We start from the raw sequence: 20,433 nt of genomic DNA, 5'->3' as shown, positions 1-20,433 counted from the left end.
CGTCAGTGTCATTTTGAAAAAGTTGGCAGTGCAACGGTTACGCGGAATTCGGAGTGCGTCGAGTGGAGTGCGCCTTCTAATTGTGATCTGAAGGGCAAAGGATATGAGGAGCCGATCATGACAAACCAAGAAACGCTGTCAAGGACATTTTCTCTTTATGGACTGCTTTGGCACGACGAACTTCAATATCTTATTCTCAAAAGAGGACATATTGCTTAAGCGAAACGTCATCTATAGGCTCTTTCTCAGAGACACCGCTCTGTATAGGCTACGCAGTGTCATGAAATGTGCTTGTGGCACCGTACCTTATGTGATTCAAGACAGTCGTGTTGGAACTTAAATAAGGGATATTTGTCCTATTTTAACGTTCCTTAAGACAAGGATACAATATTGAACATTTTCTACTCAAGACTATAAATGGACCTGCAGTCACGCCACCCCTGACGCTCACCCACAGACCGTTTCATGGGTTCCCGACCAACAATGGGCGAACCTAACCGGCTTACATGCCCAGACCTCCGGCTTTAGAATATTGGGGGACATCATTCAAAGTTCACACAACTCTTAGTAAAATAGAGGCAACCAAATTGTATTGCATTGAAAGTGATCGACTGAGATTTATCAAATTAGGCTATTTGTAAGAGGCATTTTATCTGTGCGCTTGATTGCCAAGAATGATTATCGATGGCAATAGATTATACGTTGTTACATTGTAGCTAATTACATTGTGTAATTGTTCATTAATTAATCAAGTTGCAGTTTCAAGTCAATCATTGGAGTGTTTGCCTACTCATTTGCTCATGATTTTTCACGTTCATGCGTAACGGTATGGGAATGCCACCAGCGCTGTCATTTTATAGGATGGAACCTAAGGACAACAGATGGAATATTGATTGAGTGGAGAGAAAAGCAAAACACCAATTAATTGACCAACATTTGGCGTGACTTTTGGTGTACTGCACAATGGGGGTTTTGCTTCAAGTTATTCTAGGAATGTTCCTCTTGCTCTCAAGAATACGCACGTCCCATGCCAAGGTATGTCAAATAACTAACTACACGCTGGTAGACTATTGTCTGCATGGGAATCTACAGAATTTAGATTGTTGTATTCCTCTGCACTGTGTTATGCTACAAAGCATTTGGTTTAGTTGAAGGGAAAGTAGAGATGGGAATACAATGAATTTAGTAGCAGCAAAAAAAAAATCTAATAAAAGTCTATTTTGAACTGATTCTTGTGTATACATTTCCCACTTTTGGAGATTACCCCCATGGTCATTGATGGTCTTGTATGGAGATTACCCCCATGGTCATTGATGGTCTTGTATGGAGATTACCCCCATGGTCATTGATGGTCTTGTATGGAGATTACCCCCATGGTCATTGATGGTCTTGTATGGAGATTACCCCCATGGTCATTGATGGTCTTGTATGGAGATTACCCCCATGGTCATTGATGGTCTTGTATGGAGATTACCCCCATGGTCATTGATGGTCTTGTATGGAGATTACCCCCATGGTCATTGATGGTCTTGTATGGAGATTACCCCCATGGTCATTGATGGTCTTGTATGGAGATTACCCCCATGGTCATTGATGGTCTTGTATGGAGATTACCCCCATGGTCATTGATGGTCTTGTATGGCGATTACCCCCATGGTCATTGATGGTCTTGTATGGAGATTACCCCCATGGTCATTGATGGTCTTGTATGGAGATTACCCCCATGGTCATTGATGGTCTTGTATGGAGATTACCCCCATGGTCATTGATGGTCTTGTATGGAGATTACCCCCATGGTCATTGATGGTCTTGTATGGAGATTACCCCCATGGTCATTGATGGTCTTGTATGGAGATTACCCCCATGGTCATTGATGGTCTTGTATGGAGATTACCCCCATGGTCATTGATGGTCTTGTATGGAGATTACCCCCATGGTCATTGATGGTCTTGTATGGAGATTACCCCCATGGTCATTGATGGTCTTGTATGGAGATTACCCCCATGGTCATTGATGGTCTTGTATGGAGATTACCCCCATGGTCATTGATGGTCTTGTATGGAGATTACCCCCATGGTCATTGACTGTGTGAGTTTACAAAGGTTGATAGAATTGTGTGTAGCACCACTCGCTCAACTCTACCATACTGACGGGCTGTACTTTGTAACACAAGGCAGATGTAGGCTACTGTACATGAGTTACATATGGGGACAGATAATAATTTGCCAACACAGTAGTCTCCATAAACTTTCAGACACACAATTCTTCACATGGCAGATTGGTTTTATTTATGTCTGGAGTCTTCATATCAAGAACATGTAGTGCCCTAAAGCTGCCCGCACTGATTGAGCTGTGTGGACGTGGGATATATCAGGTTGGAGGTCCTGGGAATCATCCTGGAAACCATGTTGCACTGGGGCCCCCATATCACTCACACACACACACACACACACACACACACACACACACACACACACACACACACACACACACACACACACACACACACACACAGTGTTAGTGGTCACAATGGCTTTTTCTACTCGTCCCCCTGGGAAAGGCTGGGTTAATGGTGGCAGTTAGAGGGTAGAAGCCTCTGATGCTGCAGCTAGCATTGTGTGGTCTTTTGCAAGAGCTTGGCTGGCACTGTTTAGATTACTTGTGTGTGTTTTGAGAAAGCGCAAGTGTGTGTGTCAGAGAGGGAGACAGAGTGAGAGTGTGCCAATGCCTGTGTCGGACAGGATCAGATATAACCAGACTGGGAGGGGAATTACAAGGAACAATTACAAGGAACACACACTTAGGGTGACAGTATCAATTTCTTCTAGGGGCCAGTCTGTGCAGTTATAGCCCATTCTACTCCTTCTAGGGGCCAGTATGTGGAGTTGTAGCCCGTTCTACTCCTTCTAGGAGCCAGTCTGTGGAGTTATAGCCCGTTCTACTCCTTCTAGGGGCCAGTATGTGGAGTTATAGCCCATTCTACTCCTTCTAGGGGCTAGTCTGTGGAGTTATAGCCCGTTCTACTCCTTCTAGGGGCTAGTCCGTGGAGTTAAAGCCCGTTCTACTCCTTCTAGGGGCCAGTCTGTGGAGCTATAGCCCACCCTACTCCTTCTAGGGGCCAGTCTGTGGAGTTATAGCCCACCCTACTCCTTCTAGGGGCCAGTCTGTGGAGTTATAGCCTACCCTACTCCTTCTAGGGGCCAGTCTGTGAAGCTATAGCCCACCCTACTCATTCTAGGGGCCAGTCTGTGGAGCTATAGCCCACCCTACTCCTTCTAGGGGCCAGTCTGTGGAGCTATAGCCCACCCTACCCCTTCTATGGGCTAGTCTGTGGAGCTATAGCCAACCCTACTCATTCTAGGGGCCAGTCTGTGGAGCTATAACCCACCCTACTCCTTCTAGGGGCCAGTCTGTGGAGCTATAGCCCATTCTACTCCTTCTAGGGGCTAGTCTGTGGAGCTATAGCCCACCCTACTCATTCTAGGGGTCAGTCTGTGAAGTTTTAGCCCATTCTACTCCTTCTAGGGGCCAGTCTGTGGAGCTATAACCCACCCTACTCCTTCTAGGGGCCAGTCTGTGGAGTTATAGCCCACCCTACTCCTTCTAGGGGCCAGTCTGTGAAGCTATAGCCCACCCTACTCATTCTAGGGGCCAGTCTGTGGAGCTATAGCCCACCCTACTCCTTCTAGGGGCCAGTCTGTGGAGCTATAGCCCACCCTACCCCTTCTAGGGGCTAGTCTGTGGAGCTATAGCCAACCCTACTCATTCTAGGGGCCAGTCTGTGGAGCTATAACCCACACTACTCCTTCTAGGGGCCAGTCTGTGGAGCTATAGCCCACCCTACTCCTTCCAGGGGCTAGTCTGTGGAGCTATAGCCCACCCTACTCATTCTAGGGGTCAGTCTGTGAAGTTTTAGCCCATTCTACTCCTTCTAGGGGCCAGTCTGTGGAGCTATAACCCACCCTACTCATTCTAGGGGCCAGTCTATGGAGCTATAGACCACCCTACTCATTCTAGGGGCCAGTCTGTGGAGCTATAGCCTGCCCTACTCCTGGAGATGTTGTGTACTGATTGATTTGTGATATGAATGAAACACCAGTGTGATCTGACATGTTTCTTGTTGCTCAGACACTTACGACAGTAAAATGGCCACACACATCGGTAAACTCAGAATCAAACTGTGCCAAACCAGAAACTGTGGAGAAAGCACGTGGGTGGTGGGGTATGGGGGTGTGGCGATTGAAATGGGGGCAATTGGGCAAAGTCTACATTCCCTCAGCAGTGGCCTTGGTCTACTCAGACCTAATAACGACATTGTGTGTGTGCGTTCTTCCATGCTTGTGAGAGTGTGTGTGTAAACTACATAGTATGTTTTTTTGTGTGTTATTCACCTGGCTAAGGTATTTGATGTCAGTGTAGAGCGTGACAGTGTAGTAGGGGCTGTGAGGTACTAGGGGTCCTCACTGTATATAGGGTTATAAACACATTGACACCAGGGATGTAGTGCTGTCGTAGCGCGGTTCAGTGGTGTTCCCTCATGTTTTTCAATTTGAAAATACACAGAGCTGGTAGAAATATTTCTGGAAAATTAATTTGGATAAATTATATTAAATTACCACTGAAGTTCCATGAAAACAATAGAAAGACAAACTATATAAATACTGTATATAGGCTATAGCAGCCTATAGGTAGGAAAATGTTCTTTCCAGTCTTAGCTGTGGTGCAAATGATGAATAACTGTAGCATGTGCAGAGGGTGGCGGGCCTTTGGTTGGAAGCTGGACCACTTTGAGTGGAATAAAGCCAAATCCGATGTAACAAGAACTGCCACAGACAGAAAACTTCAGGGATTGCTAAAACGACTGTCGTCAAAACAGTTTGTTATGCCTTACTGTCCAGATGCCTAGCTTACAGAAACGTACCACCTCTATTGCGTATGCAGACAAACTGAATCCCCACGTGAACCTTCTCATCACACCAATGAGATCTAGGATCCAAATTCACTGTGTGTCTGCCTTGATGTTCATAAAACTCCACAGAGCCCATCTTGTGCAGTGGAACCCAGAACGACATGTGACCACTTGTTTAGGATGCTGTCCTTTCAGCACTACTATTCGAAGGGTGCTCAAACCACTTAAAATAACCCTCATAACCAAGAGCTGTTGCCGACACCTAATAGTCCAACTCATCACTTACTATTAGAGGATCACTTCTCACAATGGTGCTTGTTTAGTAAAGCTAGATCAAAGCTGAATCAATGTCTCGCAAGATCACAATGATTCATTAGTATTTTACGTAACAGAACCAAATATCATCGCATATACTGTATCACAGTTACACCAAAAACACCTCTTCAGTCATTTCTTATCCGAAGGCGTTCAAAACTCAACAGAGCACCATTAAGCAGGATATACAGGTGAAGTCGGAAGTTTACATACACCTTAGCCAAATACATTTAAATTCAATTCCTGACATTTAATCCTAGTTAAAATGGCCTCTTTTAGGTCAGTTAGGATCACCACTTTAATTTTAAGAATGTGAAATGTCAGAATAATAGTTGAGAGAATTATTTATTTCAGCTTTTATTTCTTTCATCACATTCCCAGTGGGTCAGAAGTTTACATACACTCAATTAGTATTTGGTAGCATTGCCTTTAAATTGTTTAACTTGGGTCAAACATTTCGGGTAGCCTTCCACAAGCTTCCCACAGTAAGTTGGGTGAATTTTGTCCCATTCCTCCTGACAGAGCTGGTGTAACTGAGTCAGGTTTGTAGGCCACCCTGCTCACACACACTTTTTCAGTTCTGCCCCCAAATGTTATATAGGATTGAGGTCAGGGCTTTGTGATGGCCACTCCAATACCTTGACTTTGTTGTCCTTAAGCCATTTTGCCACAACTTTGGAAGTATGCTTGGGGTCATTGTCCATTTGGAAGACCTATTTGCGACCAAGTTTTAACTTCCTGACTGATGTCTTGAGATGTTGCTTCAATATATCCACGTAATTTCCATCCTCATGATGCCATCTATTTTGTGAAGTGCACCAGTCCCTTCTGCAGCAAAGCACCCCCACAACATGATGCTGCCACCCCCGTGCTTCACGGTTGGGATGGTGTTCTTCGGCTTGCAAGCGTCCCCCTTTTTCCTCCAAACATAACAATGGTCACTATGGCCAAACAGTTCTATATTTGTTTCATCAGACCAGAGGACATTTCTCCAAAAAGTACGATCTTTGTCCCCATGTGCAGTTGCAAACCGTAGTCTGCCTTTTTTATGGCGGTTTTGGAGCAGTGGCTTCTTCCTTGCTGAGTGACCTTTCAGGTTATGTTGGTATGTGACTTGTTTTACTGTGGATATAAATACTTTTGTACCTGTTTCCTCCAGCATCTTCACAAGGTCCTTTGCTGTTGTTCTGGGATTGATTTGCACTTTTCCTATCAAGGTACGTTAATTTCTAGGAGACAGAACGAGTCTCCTTCCTGAGCGGTATGACAGCTACATGGTCCCATGGTGTTTATACTTGCGTACTATTGTTTGTACAGATGAACATGGTACATTCAGGCATTTGTAAATTGCTCCCAAGGATGAACCAGACTTGTGGAGGTCTACATTTTTTTTCTGAGGTCTTGGCTGATTTCTTTTGATTCTCCCATGATGTCAAGCAAAGAGGCACTGAGTTTGAAGGTAGGCCTTCAAATACATCCACAGATACACCTCCAATTGACTCAAAAGATGTAAATTAGCCTATCAGAAGCTTCTAAAGCCATGACATAATTTTCTGGATTTTATCAAGCTGTCAACTTAGTGTAAACTTCTGACCCACTGGAATTGTGATACAGTGAATTATAAGTGAAATAATCTGTCTGTAAACAATTGTTGGAAAAATGACTTGTGTCATGCACGAAGTAGATGTCCTAACCGACTTGCCAAAACTATAGTTAGTTAACAAGAAATTTTTGAGTGGTTGAAAAACGAGTTTTAATGACTCCAACCTAATTAATTGTATGTAAACTTCCGACTTCAACTGTTTGCTTTGATTGAAACAAAATACAAGAACAGCAAATTGTTTGTTCACACCATCTGCTCAAGTTCTGTCACGAGACAGGAATTAAAGAAGATCTAAATGCATATTCCCATGAAACTGATTGAGATCAAATGATTGGCATGGAGATGCAGTTTGGACATTTCACCGGTAAAACGTGAAGAATTATCATTTACTATTAACAGTGATGATGGCCTATTTTGAAACTAAGTATGCCTAACTTGGTGTTTGAGGGTATTCAAAATCGGAAGTTTACTGAGACAATATGTGTGGGCCTAGGCAGACGTAGCAATTGGAGGATGCATTTTATGTATATAATTATATAATGATATTCAATAGGCTGCCTCCAACGGTGCAAACTTTGATTGGGAAATTATAACATCATTTAAAAAAAGATGTGCGCTCCCTCACCTAAAAAAGTTGCACAACACCACTGCCTGACACGCCTCTTCTTCTGCCACTCTCCTCTTCCAGCTAGCCCACTGGAGACCTGCAGACACCACCCCCAAATCCAGAGAAGGTACTTCCTCTTCCCCAATGTGATAATACCAGCATATGTGAACAGGCTGATGATGAGTAACTATGTGTGTATAAATAACAGATGTGAGAATTAATACTATATTTGTGATGTGTAGTGAGTGACCTTGTAAAACTTATGCATCTGAAATGTAAATCTCTCTCTCTCTCTCTCTCTCTCTCTCTCTCTCTCCATCCATCCATCCATCCAGTGCGTCGGTGGTTGGAGGTGTACTCTCGTAGTGTTTGTGAGCCCAGGGATACACTGGTGGAGGTGTGGCAGGAGTTGCCAGGGGAGACGCATCACCTCTTCGTGCCCTCCTGTGTGTCTGTCCGCCGCTGTGGCGGGTGCTGCTCTGACGAGGCACTGGAGTGTGTGCCCTCACTCACACAAACTATCACCATGGAGGTACACACACACACACACACACACACACACACACACACACACACACACACACACACACACACATACACACACACACACACACACACACACACACACACACACACACACACACACACACACACACACACATACACACACACACACACACACACACACACACACATAATTATTTGTAGCTATAGTTTGTGTCTTTGTACTCTGCAGCTAATGAAGACCTCCTTTATGAAGCATGAGCTCATTGAGCTGGACTTTGTTGAGCACAGCCAGTGTGAGTGCAGGTGAGCACACACACACACACCACACACACACCACACACACACACAAACCACACACACGGTATATGCATAAATGTATTCTCAGTGTGTCCTCACATAACCTCTCTCCCTTTAGACTAAAACAGGATCTTCAGTCAGCCCCAACCAGGTACAGTACTGTATATATGTGGCTATCTGTATACACTACCATTCAAAATTTTGGGATAACCTAGAAATGTCCTTGTTTTTTAAATAAAAGCACATTTTTTGTCCATTAAAAGAACATCACATTGATGAGAAATACAGTGTAGACATTGTTAATGTTGTAAATGACTATTGTAACTGGAAACGGCAGATTGTTTTATGGAATATCTACATAGGCGTACAGAGGCCCATTATCAGTAACCATCACTCCTGTGTTCCAATGGCACGTTGTGTTAGCTAATCCAAGTTTATCATTTTAAAAGGCTAATTGATCATTAGAAAACCCTTTTGCAATTATGTTAGCACAGCTGAAAACTGTTGTGCTGATTTTAAAGAAGCAATACAACTGGCCTTCTTTAGGCTAGTTGAGTATCTGGAGCATCAGCATTTGTGGGTTCGATTAGAGGCTCAAAATGGCCAGAAATAAAGAACCTTCTTCTGAAACTCGTCAGTCTATTCTTGTTCTGAGAAATGAAGGCTATTCATTGTGAGAAATTGCCAATAAACTGAAGATCTCGTGCAACGCTGTGTACTATTCCCTTCACAGAACAGCTAAAACTGGCTCTAACCAGAATAGAAAGAGGAGTGAGAGGCCCCGGTGCACAACTGAGCAAGAGGACAAATACATTAGAGTGTCTAGTTTGAGAAACAGACGTCTCACAAGTCCTCAACTGGCAGCTTCATTAAATAGTACCAGCAAAACACCAGTCCCAACGTCAACAGTGAAGAGGCGACTCCGGGATGGTGGCCTTCTAGGCAGAGTTCCTCTGTCCAGTGTTTGTGTTCTTTTGCCCATCTAAATCTTTTATTTTTATTGGCCAGTCTGAGATATGGCTTTATCTTTGCAACTCTGCCTAGAAGGCCAGCATCCCAGAGTCGCCTCTTCACTGTTGACATTGGGACTGGTGTTTTGCTGGTACTATTTAATGAAGCTGCCAGTTTTATTGCTTCTTTTTTATTTGATTTTATTTTACCCCCTTTTTCTCCCCAATTTCGTGGGATCCAATTGTTAGTAGTTACTATCTTGTCTCATCGCTACATCTCCCGTATGGGCTCGGGAGAGACGAAGGTCGAAAGACATGCGTCCTCCGAAACACAACCCAACCAAGTCGCACTGCTTCTTAACACAGCGTGCATCCAACCTGGAAGCCAGCCACATTAATGTGTTGGAAGAAACACCGTGCACCCAGCGACCTGGTTAGCGTGCACTGCGCATGTCCCGCCACAGGAGTCGCTAGTGCGCGATGAGACAAGGATATCCCTACCGGCCAAACCCTACCTAACCCGGACGACGCTAGGCCAATTGTGCGTCGCCCCATGGACCCCCCGGTCGCGGCCAGCTGCGACAGAGAGTTTTATTGCTTCTTTAATCAGAACAACAGTTTTCAGCTGCGCTAACATAATTGAAAACGGTTTTCTAATGATCAATTAGCCTTTTAAAATTATAAACTTGGATTAACTAACACAACGTGCCGTTGGAACACAGGAGTGATGGTTGCTGATATTGGTTCTCTGTACGCCTATATAGATGTTCCCATAAAAAATCTGCCGTTTCCATCTACAGTATTCATTTACAACATTAACAATGTCTACACTGTATTTCTGATCAATTTGATGTTATTTTAATGGACAAAAAATGTGCTTTTCTTTCAAAAACAAGGATATTTCTAAGTGACCCCAAACTTTTGAACGGCAGTGTACATTTATAGATACTCGTGTAAATGTTAATTTTATGTGTCCTAAATTGTTTATCACATCAAATTGTATGCGCCGAATACAACAGGTTTTTCACCTTACCGTGAAATGCTTACTTAAAAGTTCTTAACCAACAAGGCAGTTTTAAGAAAATAGAGTGAAGAAAATATTTACTAAATTAACTAAAGTAAAAAATACAAAATACCGTTTTTGAAGGGTGCTGAGCTGTAGAAAGTTATGATTTGTGCAAAACTAAAGTGAGTCTAAGGCAAGGCTTTTGACCATACAGAGGGAGAGCTACTTTTGCTCTGTCACAGCCCACCCCTGACCCAGTGGCAGACTGACTAGCTGGCCTTAGACCAACAGAGCTGGACAGAGGTCAACGCCCACAGAGAGGAAAGTTAGGGAAAGGGTGAGAACAGGGGGACAGAGGTCAACACCCACAGAGAGGAAAGTTAGGGAAAGGGTGAGAACAGGGGGATAGAGGTCAACGCTCACAGAGAGGAAAGTTAGGGAAATGGTGGGAACAGGGGGATAGAGGTCAACGCTCACAGAGAGGAAAGTTAGGGAAAGGGTGAGAACAGGGGGACAGAGGTCAACGCTCACAGAGAGGAAAGTTAGGGAAATGGTGGGAACAGGGGGACAGAGGTCAACGCTCACAGAGAGGAAAGTTAGGGATGGGGTGAGAACAGAGGGACAGAGGTCAACGCCCACAGAGAGAAAAGTTAGGGAAATGGTGGGAACAGGGGGACAGAGGTCAACGCTCACAGAGAGGAAAGTTAGGGATGGGGTGGGAACAGGGGGACAGAGGTCAACGCCCACAGAGAGGGAAGTTAGGGAAATGGTGGGGACAGAGGGACAGAGGTCAACGCCCACAGAGAGGGAAGTTAGGGAAATGGTGGGGACAGAGGGACAGAGGGAAAGAGTGAAAGCTAGAAACAGAGACGGAGGCAGACATTTTCTTTTCTAATAAGGCTGTTGGACTCTAAGGGAATCCCCCAAAAATGTAATTTGAGGCAATAACTCAAACAATCTATACCATATCTATTTAGATTTTGATCTGCTATGGTGATAAATTGTTGTTTGACACTGATTTATGTCTTTGAGTAACAGACCTGCAAAGCCTCTGAGGAAAGGCAGGGAAAGGGACAGAGGAAAATCCAAAAGAAAGAAAATTGGAACTATCAAAACCACGTAAGTTCAACTAAACATGCAACACATACAGGTGCCTCAAAATAATAACCACTAAGTTGTAGCTTCTTTCTCCATTTATAACACTATCATTTAAAAGCTTTATCACAAGTCTAAGCAAGTGTCTGTTTCTCTGCGGGTATGTGTGTTTCTGCCCACAAACATAATTCCTAGAAAATCACTCTACCCAGAGAGCAGAAAGAGAGAATTCAGTCCTTCTCCTTTTTCATCCCTTTTCATCAATTCTCCACTCATCATGCTGTTGTCAGTTATTTGCTGTTATAGGGGTCAGTTCACTCAGTGTCTCTCTCTCAGGCTCATCCATCACTCAGATCAGAAAGCCAACGGTGTCTGTTTAAAGGTTCTGTATTTATTCTATTCATAAATAGACTATTCTCTTTACCACCCCAGACCCCCCAATCCCCCCACTACCCCATTTCCTCTCCCTACCACCCTGTCTTCCTTGCCAGGCTCTCGATGTACCCCCTGTCCTGGGAGGAAGTGGACGCTGGATTTACAGTCTTGTCTGTGTCGCTGCAACGTGACCACAGAGAGCTGCAGTCAGAAAGGGAGGAGACTCAACCAGCACCTCTGCAGGTCAGTGTCCAGTGACAGCAAACCGCCGTCAGAACCAGAGCCATAGGAGAGGTCTGACCACTACCACATACACAGTACCAACCGTGACCATGCATCACAACCACATTCAACATGGCTGAACCACAACCAAACATTAGGCATTTGATCAATCTGATCTGAACTCTCTCTTATTTCTTTTTGTTTTAGATGTGAGGCCATGAGGCGGTGATGATCTCTCTCCCCCCTCTCTCTCTCTCTCTCTCCCCCCTCTCTGTCTCTCCACTGGGTCCAATGTCACTCTCAGCCATGCATCCTGGGTACCCCTCTGTCAGGGGTGGGGTGGGAAAGCATATTCCTAAGTACTCCCTTCTGTGTCCATCCTTGTCCTCCAGAAACACCTTCAGGACGTTTTCAGACCCCTTGACTTTTTCCACATTTTGCCTTACTCTCAAATTGATTAAAAAAAAAAAAATTCTTCATCATCAATCTATGCACAATACCCCAAAGCAAAAACAGGTTTGTAGAATATTTTGCTAATTTATTACAAATGTAAAACTGAAATATCACATTTACATAAGTATTCAGACCTTTTACTCAGTATTTTGTTGAAGCACCTTTGGCAGCGATAACAGCCTCGAGTCTTCTTGGGTATGACGCTACAAGCTAGGCACACCTGTATTTGGGGAATTTCTCCCATTCTTCTCTGCAGATTCTCTCAAGCTCTGTCAGGTTGGATGAGGAGCATTGCTGCACAGCTGTTTTAAGTTATCTTCAGAGATGTTCGATCGGGTTCAAGCTATTCCTATGTTGTCTTGGCTGTGTGCTTAGGGTTGTTGTCCTGTTGGAAGGTACACTTTTGCCCCAGTCTGAGGTCCTGAGCACTCTGGAGCAGGTTTTCATCGCGGATCGTTCTGTACTTTGCTCCGTTCATCTTTGCCTCGATCCTGACTCGTCTCCCAGTCCCTGCTGCTGAAAAACATCCCCAAAGCATGATGCTGCCACCACCATGCTTCACTGTAGGGATGGTGCAAGGTTTCCTCCAGACGTGACGCTTGGCATTCATGCCAAAGAGTTCAATCTCGGTTTCATCAGACCAGAGAATCTTGTTTCTCATGGTCTGAGAGTCTTTAGGTGCCTTTTGGCAAACTCCAAGGGGAATGTCATGTGCCTTTTACTGAGGAGTGGCTTCCGTCTGGCCACTCTACCATAAAGGCCTGATTGGTGGTGCTGCAGAGATAGTTGTCCTTCTGGAAGGTTCTCCCATCTCCACAGAGGAACTCTGGAGCTCTGTCAGAGTGACCATCGGGTTCTTGGTCACCTCCCTGACCAAGCCCCTTCTCCCCCGACTGCTCAGTTTGGCTGGGAGGCCAGCTCTAGGAAGAGTCTTGGTGGTTCCAAACTTCTTCCATGTAAGAATGATGCAGGCCACTGTGTTCTTGGAGACCTTTAATGCTTCAGAAATGTTTTTTGTACCCTTCCCCAGATCTGTGCCTCGACACAATCCTGTCTTGTAGCTCTACTGACAATTCCTTTGACCTCATAGCTTTGTTTTTGCTCTGACATGCATTGTCAACTGTGGGACCTTATACAGACAGCTGTCCAATCAATTTAATTTAGCACAGGTGGACTCAATCAAGTTGTAGAAACATCTCAAGGATGATCAATGGAAACAAGATACACTTGAGCTGAATTTTGAGTCCCATAGCAAAGGGTCTGAATTCTTATGTAAACAAGGTATTTCTATTTTTTTTTATTTTTAATACATTCTAAAAACCTGTTCTTGCTTTGTCATGGGGTATTGTGTGTACATTGCTGAGGATTATTTTTTTTTAATCAATTCTAGAATAAGGCTGTAACTTAACAAAATGTGGGAAAAGTCAAAGGGTCTGAATACTTTCTGAAACCACTGTATATACACATGTGCACCAACTGTGTCTAGATCTGTATATGTGCAGTCAGTCAGTCTCATCATCACACAGCTTCTTCAGGCACTTAGTCAGCATGTTTAGAAACGCCGTCTCCTGCACAAGGGACAATGATGGGACCAAATGTAAAGCACAGTATTGATGTCCGGTATCATGATGGCAATGTGAGGCAGTGGGTGATGTCCGGTATCATGATGGCAATGTGAGGCAGTGGGTGATGTCCGGTATCATGATGGCAATGTGAGGCAGTGGGTGATGTCCGGTATCATGATGGCAATGTGAGGCAGTGGGTGATGTCCGGTATCATGATGACAATGTGAGGCAGTGGGTGGCCAGGACGTCAGTTGTGGACTGGACACAATTCAACTCACACCTTCGCTTCTGTATGAGACATTGGGACATGAAGAGGATTTAGAGACTGATCACAGATTAGATATAACACACATGTTCATGTTGAGTTTTGTTGTTGTCTTCATAGACACGGTGGGTCAGTGTTGCCCATGAACTGCAGTTGGACTTTTTTTGCAGAAAGACAATGGCAACAGTGATGATGATCCTGGTCTTGAAACACGTGTTATATTTTCTACAGGGAGACTCCGATAGGAGAATGATTCCAGGGTCAAGTCATTAAAGTGCAGTAAAGATATAGAATAGTGAATGGACACACACACACATGGACAAACACATGCACACACACACACCAGCTATGTGTATAAAGCCGTCAGGCTGCACCCCCATAGACCTATAGCTAAGTGAGTTGAATAGCTGCATAGACTGTATTTGTGTGGTCTACACACTGATTGGCACAGATGGGTTACCCTGCTGTCTCTCATTCACAGTGTATGGTCACAGGCTGAATCACTGAAGGGTTTTCTGTCATTTGTTTGATTTGGTTTTTGTCTCCATCTTTCTGCTCCAGAGTGAAAGGGCTGTTCACGCTGACAGGGCAGTGAGGGGAATGACAATGATGAAGCCTGGCTATGGTCCAGGGGTTCACACACACACACACACACACACACACACACACACACACACACACTTCTAAATAGAAATGAATGCAGGTATCTTATAAGCTTTTATTTTACATGCAATATAAAGAGTGGAAATAAGTATAACATTTTTAAATCTAAATGTTTTTTATACTTCATTTTATTGTATTTGTATAAGTTGTTATATTTTGGCATAATTTTGTCCTGTTGACTTAAAAGATGATCTATATTGTGAAATGTTTATTTGTTTTTGTTTGTTCTTAATCCGTGTACATAAAGAGTTCCTCTGGCTGGCCGACTAATACCACTATGTAGACATGAGGCGTCTAAACATATGGACAACTGTGTAGCATTTAAACAGGGAGATAATTCTCAATGGTCAAAAAATCAGACACAATATACATTATAATGTGCAACAAAAATATGTTGTCTCGTAAAAAGAAAACATGTATTATCTGGTGTTTGTATTGTTTTGTGGAACTGAGATGGGATGGGTGTCTGGAACATAACAGATTTATTTACTGATAGAGTCTCTCCTACCCCCATATAGCATGTCACTGGTGAAACAGGATTTGGTCCATAACTAGGGTCCATGGCCGTGTCAGAATTGATCAGTGTTTGAACAACTTGGCCATTAGCATGGTAAGCAAGCTACAGATGCAGTCTATTTACTTTGGGTAGCCATCAATCTGAATCAGGGGGGCAGGCTTTCTGTCTGTGAGGGATGCTTAGAGCTGTGTGGGTAAGGATACAGCTTCAATATAATATTGGTTAGAAAGAATCTCCTTCAACAAACAAACAAATGATCTCTCTTCTTTCTCATCAAGTTTCCATACCTGTTAGCAGTTCTAGAACCCTCCTAATGTAAAACATATTGCAATTCCAGAACCTGAGTGTCACATTCCAAGTGTTATTCCACTGACATTCCTTTTATTTTGAACTCGGTCTGAAATGTTTATTTTCACTAAGCAATAAGTATGGCCTCTGATTCAGAGACTGGGATGAGCATACAAGTATTTTAGCTGAAGTAGCAGATTCCTCTCCAAAAATAATGAGATAAAACTCTGACAACATATCAATGATTCTCCTGAAGTCTGCCTGTTAACAGATATAGCTGAGGGATTTGTGAGCTGTATGTGAAAAGTGTGTTTGAATTCAGGCTCTGAGATTGGTCCTGTGATGGCAGTCAGACCAGACACTATGCAGCTCTACTGAGTATGTCTCCCCTCCCCTCTCTATACATTGAAGCATCTGTGAGCTCCTCTCCTCTTAATGGTGGCCTGTGAATGCCAAAACAACCCCCCTGCTGTGCAGTTTGCAAAGCGTCATTGTCAAACTTTGTGAGGGTCCACAGGAAACTGTCCGTGAGCCCACTCTCTGAGGGTGTCTCAGTGAGAGTTGGGATATGCAAAAGACACATTTACAATTTACACATGCATATAATACACGCTTGTGTATGTGTGAAACAGGACAGATATAACCCCCCCACATTATCATTAGGAAACTTGCCAGTTACAGAAAGACTTGGAGAAGGGACTATATTCTCCATTCGTACAGTAATATACTACAAATGTCCATTACATATCCGACATGAATGTGCTGGTTGCTCCTCTGTTCTGCACGCACCTAGTCTTCCCTCAGCCACTGTGTTGTAGACCCATGAGTTTGGCAAAGCGAGTCTAGAACATACCCTATCTACTGTCTAGGTAGACCTAATCAAGGCCTAACTGTCTTATACTCCGCTATAGCAGGCAGACCCTGACTAAATGTAGATCATAATAATAACACTATATAATGTCTTATATCCAACCACCATCATGCGTATGACCTAGAGCATACTTTAGAATGTCTTGTAATTCATTCCAGCTATACTCCCATGTTACAGAATCTACAATTACAAATGCGTTGTAATGTGTATAACACTGATATTGCTGCTACACCATTTATGCCCTATTTGATGTGTGTGTGCCGCTGTACCATGCCGTTTTGTGTCACAGTATATTATGACGATTAATCAGTTCAATGTCTATGTAAACAAAGAAGCATACTGTACTGCTGAGGATGTTAATACTACTAGGAAATGTTCAAAACAAAACAACCACGATACAATGTTCCAGATATTATTAAAGGAAATGTCTTATTTTTCGTAAAATGTTTTGTTATTGGTAGTCTCTCCAATGCTTCCACTGCCCTTCCTGTAATCTCTTTGATGTCATCCCTCTTTTACCACCATCCCTCCTCCCTCTCTTCTTTTTCATCCCTCTCAGCAGTAATGAAAGATAAACAGGCTGATGATTGAAGTGACAACCTGGGAGTGAGGGATGGAGGGATAGTGACACCCTGGGAGTGAGGGATGGAGGGATAGAGAGCGTGTGAGTGACGTGATGATATGAGAAATAATATTGACTCTCCTCCTGAACTGTGCTGAGTCAGCCGTGTGTGTGTGTGTGTGTGTGTGTGTGTGTGTGTGTGTGTGTGTGTGTGTGTGTGTTGCTGAGTGGCAATTATTTTAATCTTCAAACAAGTGATGATAGTATGATTTTATGGGAATACACTCAATCGTCCTCATATTGACTTCACATGTCAGAGGCTGTGAGAGGCAGTGACAGTGCAATTTCCGATAGCAGATTATATCTTGAAACTGGCTTCTGAGAGGAGTAATTCTTTCTCATCCAGTCTCTATATCTCTCTCAGTGATGCAGTTCATCTTTTGGGGCCCTCCCCACCCTGAGATAGACATCTCTCTCCCTCTCTCTCTCTCTCTCTCTCTCTCTCTCTCTTCCTCCCCTTCTAGCTCTTTCAGTGATGCAGTTTGTCTTCCTCCCCACCCTGAGAGAGAGCCAGTCAGCTCCAGTGAGAGTGAGCTCAAGGCTGATGCTGCCTGGCCTACCTGTCATGGAGGGCATCCTGCCAGTGACTAAATATAGAAGCCTGCACAAGATTAGGGAGACAGAGGGAGGGAGGGAGAGACAGTGACTCATCCATCAGAAGACATGGATGTATTTTCAACCTTTAATCCTATTCCCCTTTTTGTAAAAAGGTTTTCTACTCTCTGAAAAAGTCCCAGAACCTTGTCATGTTAGTGCAGAATAATATTGGAACTGTCTAACTGTCTCTGATTCGATGGTGGTGCCCCTGAGAACCAGTGACTCGTTGTGTGTCCCTGAAACTCCTCATCTCTCACCCTCTCTCTTTATCCTTCACTCCCTATCTGTGGAAGTGATTTCCTGTATTTTTCCACCGTTCTCTGTATGTATTAGTGCTATAACCCTAGAGACATGTTTTCCTCTGCTTTTGTAGCAGCAGCTGTTTGTGAGAGAGAGAGAGAGAGAGAGAGAAACTGCAGACTCGTACATTTCCTCAGTGAAAACAATGTTCTGAGCAAACGTAAAATTGGCTTTTTACCAAATTACCATACCACAGACCACGTATTCACCCTGCACACCCTAATTGACAAATAAACCAAAACAAAGGCAAAGTCTTCTCATGCTTTGTTGATTTAAAAACAATCCTTTGACTCAATTTGGCATGAGGGTCTGCTGTACAAATTGATGGAAAGTGAGGTTGGGGGAAAAACATACAACATTATAAAATCCATGTACAAAAACAAGTGTATGGTTAAAATTGCCAAAAACACACATTTCTTTCCACAGGGCCGTGGGGTGAGACAGGGATGCAGCTTAAGCCCCAACCTCTTCAATATATATATACATATACTGTATAAACAAATTGATGAGGGCACTAGAACTGTCCGCAGCACCCGACTAGATTCTGAAGTCAAATGTCTACTGTTTGCTGATGATCTGGTGCGTCTGTCACCAACCAAGGAGGGCCTACAGTAGCATCTAGATATTCTGCACAGATTCAGCCAGACCTGGGTCCTGACAGTAAATCTCAATAAGACAAACATAATGGTGTTCCAAAAAAGGTCCAGTCGCCAGGACCACAAATTCAAATTCCATCTAGAAACCGTTGCCCTAGAGCACACAAAAAACTAGACATACTTCAGGCTAAACATCAGCGCCACAGGTAACTTCAACAAAGCTGTGAACGAGCTGAGAGACTAGGCAAGAAGGGCCTTCTATGCCATTAAAAGGAACATAAAATTCAACATACCAATTAGGATCTGGAAAAAATACTTGAATCAGTTATTGAACCCATTGTCCTTTATGGTTGTGAGGTCGGGGTCCACTCACCAACCAAGAATTCACAAAATGGGACAAACACCAAATTGAGACTGCATACAGAATTCTGCAAAAATATCCTCTGTGTACAACGTAAAACACCAAATCATGCACGCAGAGCAGAATTAGGCCGATACCCGCTAATTATCAAAATCCAGAAAAGAGCTGTTAAATTCTACAACAACCTAAAAGGAAGCGATTCCCAACCCTTCCATAACAAAGCCATCACCTACAGAGAGATGAACCTGGAGAAGAGTCCCCTAAGCAACCTGGTCCTGGGGCTCTGTTCACAAACACAAACAGACCCCACAGAGCCCCAGGACAGCAACACAATTAGACCCAACCAAATCATGAGAAAACAAAAAGATATTTACTTGACACATCGGAAATAATTAACAAAAAATAGAGCAAACTAGAATGCTTTTTGGCCCTAAACAGAGAATACACAGTGGCAGAATACCTGACCACTGTGACTGACCCAAACTTAAGGAAAGGTTTGACTTAAGCTGCACTCCCAAACCTCCTGCCAAATGTATGACCATATTAAAGACACACATTTCCCTCAGATTACACAGATCCACAAAAAATTTGAAAAACCCCCCACATTTTTGATGAACTCCCATATCTACTGGGTGAAATACCACAGTGTGCCATCACAGCAGCAAGATGTGTGACCTGTTGACACAAGAAAAGGGCAACGAGTGAATAACAAACACCATTGTAAATACAACCCATATTTATGTTTATTTATTTTCCCTTTTGTACTTGAACTATTTGCACATTGTTTCTACACTGTATATATACATAATATGACATTTGAAATGTCTTTATTCTTTTGGAACTTCTGTGGGTGGAATGTTTACTGCTCATTTTTTTTTGTTCTTCACTTTTGTTTATTACCTACTTGACTTGCTTTGGCAATGTTAACATATGTTTCCCATGCCAATAAAGCCCTTGAATTGAACAATTGAATTGAGAGCGAGAGAGAGAGAGAGAGAGAAATGTGCGTGTGTTGACTATGGCCAGCCATGTCTCTCTCTGACAGGAAAATTAATGTTGTTTAAAGTCCCCTGTGACGCATGAAAAAACAAGCTGTTATCTGTTACGGAAACATGCATCTCTGTGGTGCTTTGATAATTCTCTATCATTTCAGACAACATAGAAGCCATTGAAAGATTTATGGCAATGGCATCAATTTGAGACAAATTGTAAAATGCGAATGCCCTCAAATGCGCAGATATTGTTAATTTATGCATTATCAGAGAACATATGTTGTTTTTTCACAGAAGTGGTATTCAGGTGGAAATAGAAAGGTGAGAATTGAAGATAGGTGAGGGCATAGTTGTGGTCTGAACATGCCAGCTCTTGTTGGGGTAAGGATGTGGGAGCCAGTAGGTATAGAATGAGATCTGAGCAAGTCCTGGATGTTATCTCTCTACCTGTATTCAT

At 43.3% G+C, this 20,433-nt stretch overlaps 1 protein-coding gene across 1 annotated transcript; it reads left to right on the top strand.

Moving 5' to 3' along the window:
* vegfba (vascular endothelial growth factor Ba) lies at window positions 1-12,404 on the top strand. Its single transcript, XM_021561633.2, has 8 exons — window positions 1-1,035; window positions 7,516-7,561; window positions 7,770-7,966; window positions 8,171-8,244; window positions 8,357-8,389; window positions 11,233-11,313; window positions 11,722-11,907; window positions 12,094-12,404. The coding sequence occupies exons 1-8, from the start codon at window positions 964-966 to the stop codon at window positions 12,113-12,115; spliced, it is 711 nt and encodes a 236-aa protein (XP_021417308.1). The 5' UTR covers window positions 1-963; the 3' UTR covers window positions 12,116-12,404.
* The last annotated feature ends 8,029 nt before the right edge of the window (window positions 12,405-20,433 follow it).

Source organism: Oncorhynchus mykiss, chromosome 14 (genome assembly GCF_013265735.2).
Source record: "Oncorhynchus mykiss isolate Arlee chromosome 14, USDA_OmykA_1.1, whole genome shotgun sequence".
NCBI lineage: Eukaryota > Metazoa > Chordata > Actinopteri > Salmoniformes > Salmonidae > Oncorhynchus > Oncorhynchus mykiss.
This window is presented reverse-complemented; position numbering and strand designations above follow the sequence as displayed.

Excerpts from the sequence above, each read along its gene's own strand:
- vegfba (XM_021561633.2), top strand. The coding sequence starts at position 964 with ATGGGGGTTTTGCTTCAAGTTATTCTAGGAATGTTCCTCTTGCTCTCA. Across the intron at positions 11,314-11,721 it reads ATTGGAACTATCAAAACCAC|ACCCCCCAATCCCCCCACTA; the intron begins GTAAGTTCAACT and ends TTACCACCCCAG. Across the intron at positions 11,908-12,093 it reads CTCAACCAGCACCTCTGCAG|ATGTGAGGCCATGAGGCGGT; the intron begins GTCAGTGTCCAG and ends TTTTTGTTTTAG.